General features: G+C 26.4%; 1 protein-coding gene across 1 annotated transcript in view; it reads right to left on the bottom strand.

Annotated features, from left to right (window-relative positions):
- Positions 1-1403: 1403 nt before the first annotated feature.
- The window catches only part of LOC105623215, a 14991-nt gene continuing 6836 nt past the window's right edge, over positions 1404-9558 (bottom strand). The window contains 8 exon segments of the mRNA XM_012204615.1: positions 1404-1566; positions 1669-1813; positions 2203-2520; positions 2956-3127; positions 3228-3439; positions 3981-4166; positions 4490-4772; positions 6955-7126. Of these exon segments, the coding sequence (XP_012060005.1) occupies positions 1404-1566; positions 1669-1813; positions 2203-2520; positions 2956-3127; positions 3228-3439; positions 3981-4166; positions 4490-4772; positions 6955-7126 (1651 nt within the window).

Genomic DNA, 9558 nt, shown 5'->3' with positions numbered 1-9558 from the left:
ATTTTTTGCATTTTGAAGAGGACATAATATTGATGTCGAAACGTCTGTAATTATATTATATTTTTGTGAATACATAAATCATTATAATCACGTTGAACACCTGGTGCAAGTTTTCATTGGAAAATTTCCTTAAGTTTTTATTGTTAAATTTTGAAGCCTTTTTATTGTACATTATTTACTTGTTTATGTTGATTTATTCGTTGGAGTTCAAATTTCATATAGAAAAGAATAATAATAATATTTTCACATACAGTATAAATTTTATAATAATATTAAATATAACAATATTAATTTAAAAAATGATTAAGAAATTGTATAGAACTCCTCAATATTTAATAAATTAAAGATAAAAATATCAAAAGAAATAGGAGTTGTTATATTAATTCTAATTGTTCTTTTTTTGTAAAAAAATTTTTACAAAATTATTAAAATTTTTACATGAATGTGATTTCAATTTAAAGGATATATTTTTATAAAATGTGTGAAATAACATTTATCTTAAACGTGAAAAGGGTCCAAATTTTCGAGGGTTTCTCGACCATTCGGGGATCATTTTATTTGTATATTTTCGTATGTATTTTTCTTCGTAGAAAATAATCATTACAATAATGCCAGACTTAAGGAAAAATTTGTTACATTGAAATAAAATGAATAAAATCCTTATTCGCGTTATGAAATCACTATCAGTTATGTCTCTGATTTAGAAATTAATTCCAAATTGGATTAAATGCAAGTAATATTGTATCACAAAACGTTAATTAGATTATATTATATTTCTCATTAGGACATTTGTTATAAAAAAATTAATAATCTTATCGCAAAATAAAATAAAAAGCAGTTAAAAACAGATAGCCGAGACACTCAAAAGCTGCCAAATGACTATGTGGGCTGGGACGACCTTGTGGCGCAATAAATAAACGTCAATTTATTCACACACAAGCTTGAAGTCTATGAATATATATATATATATGTGCTTGTTTTTCGCGCCCCAAAGTCTATTCAAGCCCTAATGTATATAGCTTATGGCAAACACGCGACGCTTGGAGTGGGAGAAACGGTATCGAGACGACAAATATGGTATAATGAGAAATATAATTTAATTAACGTTTTGTAGTGCAATATTACTTACATTTGATCCAATTAATTTCTAAATCAAATTGAGGATAACTGACAATGATTTCATAACGATGCGAATATGGATTTTATTTATTTTATTTCAATGTATCAATTTTTCCTTAAATCTGACGTTATTATAATAATTATTTTCGGTTTCTACGAAGAAAAATATATAAGAAAATATACAAATAAAACGATTCCGGCGTGATCGGGAAACTCTCGAAAATTTGTATCCTTCTTTGGAAATATAATTTTAATGTAAATAATATTCTAACAGACACAGAATTTCATAGTTTGTGTTTCATATTCTTCCAATCACAGCGTCGTTCTCCTTTACGAATGTTTTCCATGCGAGGAACAAGATCAATATTTAAATAATCACACATATCTCCAGATTTTAGTGGAGTCCATTTAGTAGGAGTCAAATTCGTAATAATAGGCGTTGGATCTCTATTAGTTGAAAATTAAAAATTAGTTATTAATTATACACAATTATAAAATTTTTTAAATGAAAAAATTAATTTTTAATTTAAAAAAATTAATTTTTCGCACCCTGTTTTAGCAAAATTTGTCCACATTTGGGTTAAGCAATCTATCATTTTATAGTCATCCGAATTAGATAGAAGTGATGACAAATTGAATTCTTTCATTACATGAGGATAAAATAAAAAAAATAAATCTTCGGCATGAGTCACTCCTACAAAAAATATATTGTTATATAATACATTAATTTTAAAAACACAGACTAGATTTCTATTTTGAAGTAACATTTAATGTTCATAAATAGTACTACAAAATAATATATATATATATATATATATATATACATATATGTATATATAATTATACATATATGTATAATATATACATATATGTACATATGTATATACATATATGTATATATAATTTTTAATTTTTTAAAGTAAAATATTTTTAAATGCATATTGATACATATTCGATCTCTTATAATGATTTATAAAAATTTAGATTTGTTTTTTAACAATGTAACATAATATAAGTGCACTCGTATTCCTTAATAAAGGATTAAAGATTTTTATATGGTTTTAAGTAAAATAGTGACGTTACCTGGCAGCGTAACCTTTAATATTTCTTTTCCGACGTAAGTTTTACTTTCATATGAAAATTTATACAGATATGTTGGCGTGTAACTGTCAGAACTCATTTGAATATCAACTGCTTCCATGATACCACGATTAAACATGACATCGCTAAGAAAATCAGCGTAATTCATTAAAGTTTCTTCTGATACTGCTTTATTTCCAAAATATAAAAATCGTAACTCTTCAACTGTGATCGGTATTTTTGACATTGTAGATAAAGCTCTAGGAATTATGGTTTTCGTGAAATCAGAATCAATTTCTTTAAGAGCTTTTTTGCTTATTTCTAAAAAAATTTTAAAAACTTTATTGTTATTAACGACTACAAATGCCAGATGGTATATGGATAATATTTAAGGGACATATTTGTTAAAAAATAATTTATTTCGAATATCTATTAGCATATAGATATTATAGCGTATTATTTTTCACAATAGCCTGTTAAAAAAAACACAGCATGTTTATAACATTACATTGATAACAGAAATTGACATAAATATGTCTATTCAGAAAATGTTTGCTTAATATTGATATACGTACGTGCAACATATTGATGTATATATATGTGTATACACTGATGTGTATACGCGCGTGCACGTGCGCACACACATAACACACAATATTAAGTTTATATTGTTTTTTATAGGTCACATCATATAAGAATTCATACACTAATGGTTATAGATATTTAATGAATGAACGCATAAGCATATGCACTTACGTCCGAAAAGTGTACTGCATATGAAAAAAGATCCTTCACAACTGTTATTTCCTAAAAGCCATGGCACTTTAACTCCGCGTTGTATTAACGTATTTGGATGTTCCGGAAAGAATGGATTCGGTGATTCATAATCCAAAGTAGGTGTAAATATTAAAACATGTTGTAGACGGTCCTACAAAAACGTAAATCAATAAAAATATCATAATTTGTTTGCAATTTGTTGTCAATCACAAAATCATTGCAAAATTATTAACAAATATTGAGATACTTACTAATGGTGTGGCAAGAAACTTCTGTCCAACTTTTATGAGTTTTTTTGCATCGATTGTCTTAAGAAACTCATAAGCGACTTTTGGATCTGATGTGACCTTTCCAAGTTTCTCCGCAAGTTGAAAACCTCTGCTCATCGCTTTGTTTGTCCATTCAGTCAAACTCCAAGGATTCGAGGCGACACCGCTTTGCGAGATTGCTTTGTGAAATAAACCTGGAAATTATAATTGAATTTAGTTATATTAATTAATTATCATTATATCTTTCTTGTTTTCTTCAGTTTAATAATATACAGGTTATTCTATAGATCTAAGCATTCTTTCAATTATTGTTTTTTTTTAGTCACTTTAGAGTCAATTTTATTTTTGAAACAAATGTTTCAGAAGAAATTATTATTCCCCCTATAACTTTTTCAAATTTTAACATGCTTAAGTTTTTATCATTAATATTTAAATTAAAATTTCAAATGTTTCACACAGAAATTCTTCTAATATATATTTTGTTTAAGACAGATTTTTTTAATGAATTTATTATCTACTTTTGTTATTGAAGAACAAAAAAGGAAGAAAGAGAAAGAGATTTGAACAGCGTTCATCTTTAATCTTACAATTATTAGTATAACTTGGATTTTTGTCGAAGAAAAATCTAGTTTAAAATGATCAACTTTTTGAATATTTAATAGGAAATAATAAATATTAGATAAAATTTGAGAATATTATATCATTACATATTAATAGGTCTATAGATTATTATACCTTTGCTTAACGGAGATAGATTTAGATAATGCACGATAGCTCCACCAGCACTTTCGCCAAAAATAGTGACGTTATTCGGGTCTCCACCAAATGGTGATATATTTTTTTGAATCCATTTTAACGCCATAATCACATCTTTCAGACCTTGATTACCCGTTACTACTTTGTCGTAGAGGTTTAGAAAACCTGAAGTTATTAATGCATCTTTCATTTGCAAACTCGAATGACTAAGATCAGAAGTAGATATATTGTATATAGATGATCTATGTATTATATTATCTCATATAAGTAAAATTCATTAATGATAATATTTTTTTAAATGTTTTTAAAGGTAATTTCGACACAATACGAAGTAGCATTTATACGTATAGTATAATAATTACATATTTTTATATCGTACATATACATTACAATAATACATATATATTATAATACGTAAAATATTAAAAAAACAGCATACTGAGAGATGCGTCTTGTATAATTTCATATCTAACTAATATACAACGTACCTAGAGCTCCTAGTCTGTAATTTAGCGTAACGAGTACTACATCTTTTTGAACAATGTAATCGGGACCATACCAGGCTGCATTACCAGAACCCCAAATAAAAGCGCCACCATGTATCCACACCATAACTGGACGTTTTTTCACGATATCTATAGTATATATATTTAGGTAGAGACAATCTTCATCACCTATTATTTCACGTGTTAGTAAATCAACTTGAACAGCGATATTTCCATATTTTGAGGCATCTCTGTCGCCGACCCATCTTTCTGATGGCAGCGGATCCTGTATAGATAAATGTATAGCTTTTATTTATAAGAATCAAGCTGATATATCTTTTTTGTAACAAGAACGCACATGTAATGTAGAACAACCTGTCTTACATTTGTAATTTGCCTTACAATTGATCTGCACGCAAATGTATGGATTGAGAGAATTAACATATTTTTTTATATAAATGATTGATTCGCATATCGATTCTTCAGATATTTTGAGAGATTTTTTTATTAGGAACATATTATTCTTTTTATTTATATTATTTCGTAGTGTATGCTATACGTCGTAAACTCAAACAGAAGTTGATGATTAATGGAAAGAATTTTTCATTTGCCAATAACAACTTATCGACAATACAATAAAATCGGTAATAAAGTCTTCGCGTTCCTTGAATTCGTATATCATTTGAATTATTTACTCGAAAAATTTCAAGCGACACTTACATAATTTTTTCTCTCTATTGTATGCGTCCTTAGATCTTAGTCACATTGAAAAATCTAAATAATAGAACTTATGCAGTAAATGAGTAGTTACAATTGAGCATTCTCAAAAATAGATCAACCTGAAAAGAATGCTCGATTGTGATTGATCGATCCATGTAGTGGAGGAAGCTATGTCGTTCCTAAATCTTAAATGAAAACAAAAATAATTCAAAATAATTACACATTTACGGATTATGCTTAAGTATTTACAAGAAATTAATTTTAGAAAAGAAGAAAGAATTGAAGGAAAAAGGTATAGAAAAGTTTTCTGAGAATTCAAGACTACTTTTATAAATTTAAATTTAAAAAAATAAAAAATAAATAATATAGAACATAACAAGTCCAATTCATACTCGACTTCTCCCCCTTTCCTTCAGATTTAAGTTTTAACTCTAATTTGGCTCCTCTCCCTAAACAAAATCCTGGTTAATAAATTGGTTTATTTACTGCTTCAGTTCTACTGTTTACGTTTTTATATGTTTTAATTATATGAATGTTATAACAGAAATTAATTTATATAATTTAATTTATATCAGGAATAAATCATTGTACCTATTCAAATCATATTAAAAATGTATCGCCATAATTGAATATTAATATGTGAAGAGTCAATTCGTATTAGTCATTTTTTTAAACAAAATTTTAATTTTTCTTAATTTTTGTAAATTACTAATTATTAATATGTCAATAAAAATTGTTTGCAACCATAAGAAATCTTTATTACTAAATGATTTCATTTAATAATAAAGACAATAAAGCGTGAGAAAAATTTGAAGATTTCTTTTTATTTTTGAGCAGATACAGGTATATTTTTTTTTATTCTTTAAAATATTTTTTAATTTCCATATTACTTATAAGTGAATTGTCTAATAATAATTATGAAAAACTCAATGCTGATTATATTAATATTAATTTTTGACTTTTTGCAGTACACTTAAATTTTATATTTAATTTTATATTTATATTTATATTTGTCCATAAATTATTCTCTGAATGTTGTGTTTACGAAAAATTCAAAGCGCTAAAAATAACTCATATAATCTGCTAATTTAACTAAATGCCAAATAATGATCTGAGATGCAATAGTGAAAGAAACGATAACTATTTTTTTTACATCATTAATTCAAGTATAATTTTCTCAATTTTGACATATATTGTATCTTTTCGTGCAAATTAAAAATAAGACAGATAAGTAGAAGTGAATTTTCAGTTAAAGCCTCTTTAATGTCACATATAGTCGCATGATTGTCATAGTCGCAAGAGTTCTTGTCGTACGAAGTTGAGCCAACTTCAACTTCTTGTGACTGCGACAGGCATGTCACATGAGCTCAATCATCACAGCAAGTTGACGTTTAGAATTTGTTGTCGAATTGCGTGCAAACAATCGTTGTGATTATTGTAGACGCTCATTTAAATCTGTTCTAACAGAGTCGTAAGTAACGCGTAAAAAATTGGCCAATCACAATTGAATATGATAAATGTAATTAACTATGCTTGGTTAATTTCTTACGACTTATGACCCTACGGCTTGCGACCCTATTGTAGAACAGGCATTAGCGACACTCTTGCGGCATGCGACAAATTTTCCTGCGATGCTACTACTCGCGACATGCGACACAACCTGTGCGACTATTGTAGACGAGGCTTAAGACTCAAGATTAAAATTGAACGGTTGTTGAACGTGGCTATAGTAACGGAATGTTATTCACCTTGAATCTTAGTTCACCAACCGGTGGTTTCGCATATGGTATTCCTCGGAACGCGATGTAATGATCACCATGGACAGCTTCCTCAACGATACCGATTAATTTTCCCTCATATACATGTACGTCTACTCGATTATTATCCATGATAAGTAGCAACAGAGTAATGTTACCGAATCTACTGGTTTACGTTGTAACCACGTACGACTACGTACGACTACGTATGTCGAGATTATGCAACTACATATACTTGAGGAACTGAAGGAACTGAATACATCAGTACATTATATAATACACCAGTTCTCGAGGAGAAAGTGGGGATTAAATGAAGAAGAATTGCTAATTCGTTATTTTTATCGTTATTGCCGGATAATTCTCTAGTAAAAGGTTGTTTGACAAATGATGTTTTTTATGTTAAAAAATTATGTTATAAATAATTAATAATAAAATGACAATTATATGTACAGGATGTTCCATTTTAAATAGCACTATATCTCTTAAATTTGACGTCGTCGTATATAAAAACAAAAAAAATTTTGAAAAACTTGATTTTTTAAGATCGCACAAAAGATTATTGCTACGAAGATTATAACCATTTAAAAAAAATGTAATTATGTGATATTTTTGTATAAATATATTTTTAGTTGTTCTATACAAGTATCAAAGTAGAGTTATTGAAAAATTAATAGTTTTTACAAAAAACTTTATTCTACACATTTTAACATAATGTACAAAATATGTCATGAAATATTTATTTTTTGACAACTATACCTTAATTCTCCGGTCATGAGATTTTTAAAGGCATATTATTGATATTTTGATTGTAATTCTAGTTAATGAATTTTAAACTGTAAAATAATTAAAATACACACACACACACACACACACACACACACACACACGCGCGCGCGCTCGCACGCTATGCACACAAAATCCGACATCTACGATACAAATTTGTTGTTAAAACTTTTACAAATATATCAATTTTTTCAAATCTTTATCTTTACGTATATTCACTAAAAGAAACACTAAAAGAAACACTAAAACGAAAACACTAAAAAGAAAAGAAACACTAAAAAGAAACACTAAAAGAATTTATTCTGTTACGTGAAACAAACAATAGGCTTTAATATAAATAGTAATAATGAGCATACCATTCTTATTTATGTTAAACATATCTGCGAAATAAAAACAATTAAAATTAAAAGTGGACGTTTCGATCCTATTAATTTTATCGGGTTATATCAGTATTTCTATTTAATCTAATTCAATTTACATCAAACGGGTATCTATTTTAATTTAAATTGTCAATATCATATTTTCTATAATTAAAACATTTGCATTTTAATAATAAGTTTGCTTCCTTTACATTCACGTAATTAACAACATTTCTTTATTCTGTTGCTTGAAAATCCTTATAGCTGATGCAAGTAGAGTTAAAATTCCACGTTACCGACGGATGGTTAATACTTTTGTGCACAAACTAATGAGATAAATCAATTGATGTAAACAAAACATGTATATAGTTGCTTTTTAAAAAAAATTATGCAATGTGCAACTATTACACGGAGAAAATTATATTTAAAATTATTATAATGTTTTAGAAGCGGATTATGACAATTATAAGTTTAAAAACTATAGCTATTTTTTTAAAAACAATAATGCAACGTAATTTTTCCTAGTAAAAAATTTTTTATTACAAAATCAAAAACTTGTTGAATAAAAGTTAGTACTATAAGTAGAAAAATATATACCTAATAAATATATCTAAGCAAATTTTGTTTGCGTACCATAGTAAAATTAACTATTTTCATATTAGAATATGGCTTAAGCATTGGCTTTTAAAAATTCTTTTATTTATGTGATAAAAATTAGTATTACTATAGTAAAAGTTATGTCGAAATCATGTTATGATGTCCATTAAAAATATAAGACATAATAAAGTATAATATAATTTAAAATTATATTAAAATTTAATATAAAATTTTCTCCATGTATAAATGCCTTTTTTTCAAAGCAACTATTTATTTTTTTTATGCCAATAATTGATCTTATTATTCTATAATATATCTTATAATAATTTATCTTATTATTCTATGTCTAAAACTATTAAAGTACATAAAAAAATGTATAATTATGAGATATTTTTGACATTTCATGTCAAAATATGCCAGAATAAAGAATATATCTTGTAAATTATTGATTTTTTGATAACTTTAATACTTTTATATATAGAATTACTAAAAGAATCATATTATGTAAAAAAAATCATAATAATTCTAAAAAAAAAAGATCTTTATATAATCTTAAAAAAATTAATGTTTTTGAAAATTGATTTTACATTATTGTCTCTCTTCAAATAATACAAATTTATCTAAAACATTTTTATATGATGATAAATTTATAAGATATACTGCTGTTCTCATTAAAGAATAAGACGCACATACCCACACTCTGTATATAATAACTTACGTAATACGTAATGATAATGATAAAAAACTTACTAATAAATTTTTAATTAATTTCAAATGATTTATCTGTAAATATATTTTTAAGTATGCATTGCTTAATTAATTGTCTAAACGTCTCTACTATTATACTAATTATATT

Source organism: Atta cephalotes (assembly GCF_000143395.1).
Source record: "Atta cephalotes unplaced genomic scaffold scaffold00054, whole genome shotgun sequence".
In the NCBI taxonomy this organism is placed as follows: domain Eukaryota; kingdom Metazoa; phylum Arthropoda; class Insecta; order Hymenoptera; family Formicidae; genus Atta; species Atta cephalotes.
Note: the sequence above shows the minus strand (reverse complement) of the source record. Positions and strands in the feature narration are given on the sequence as shown.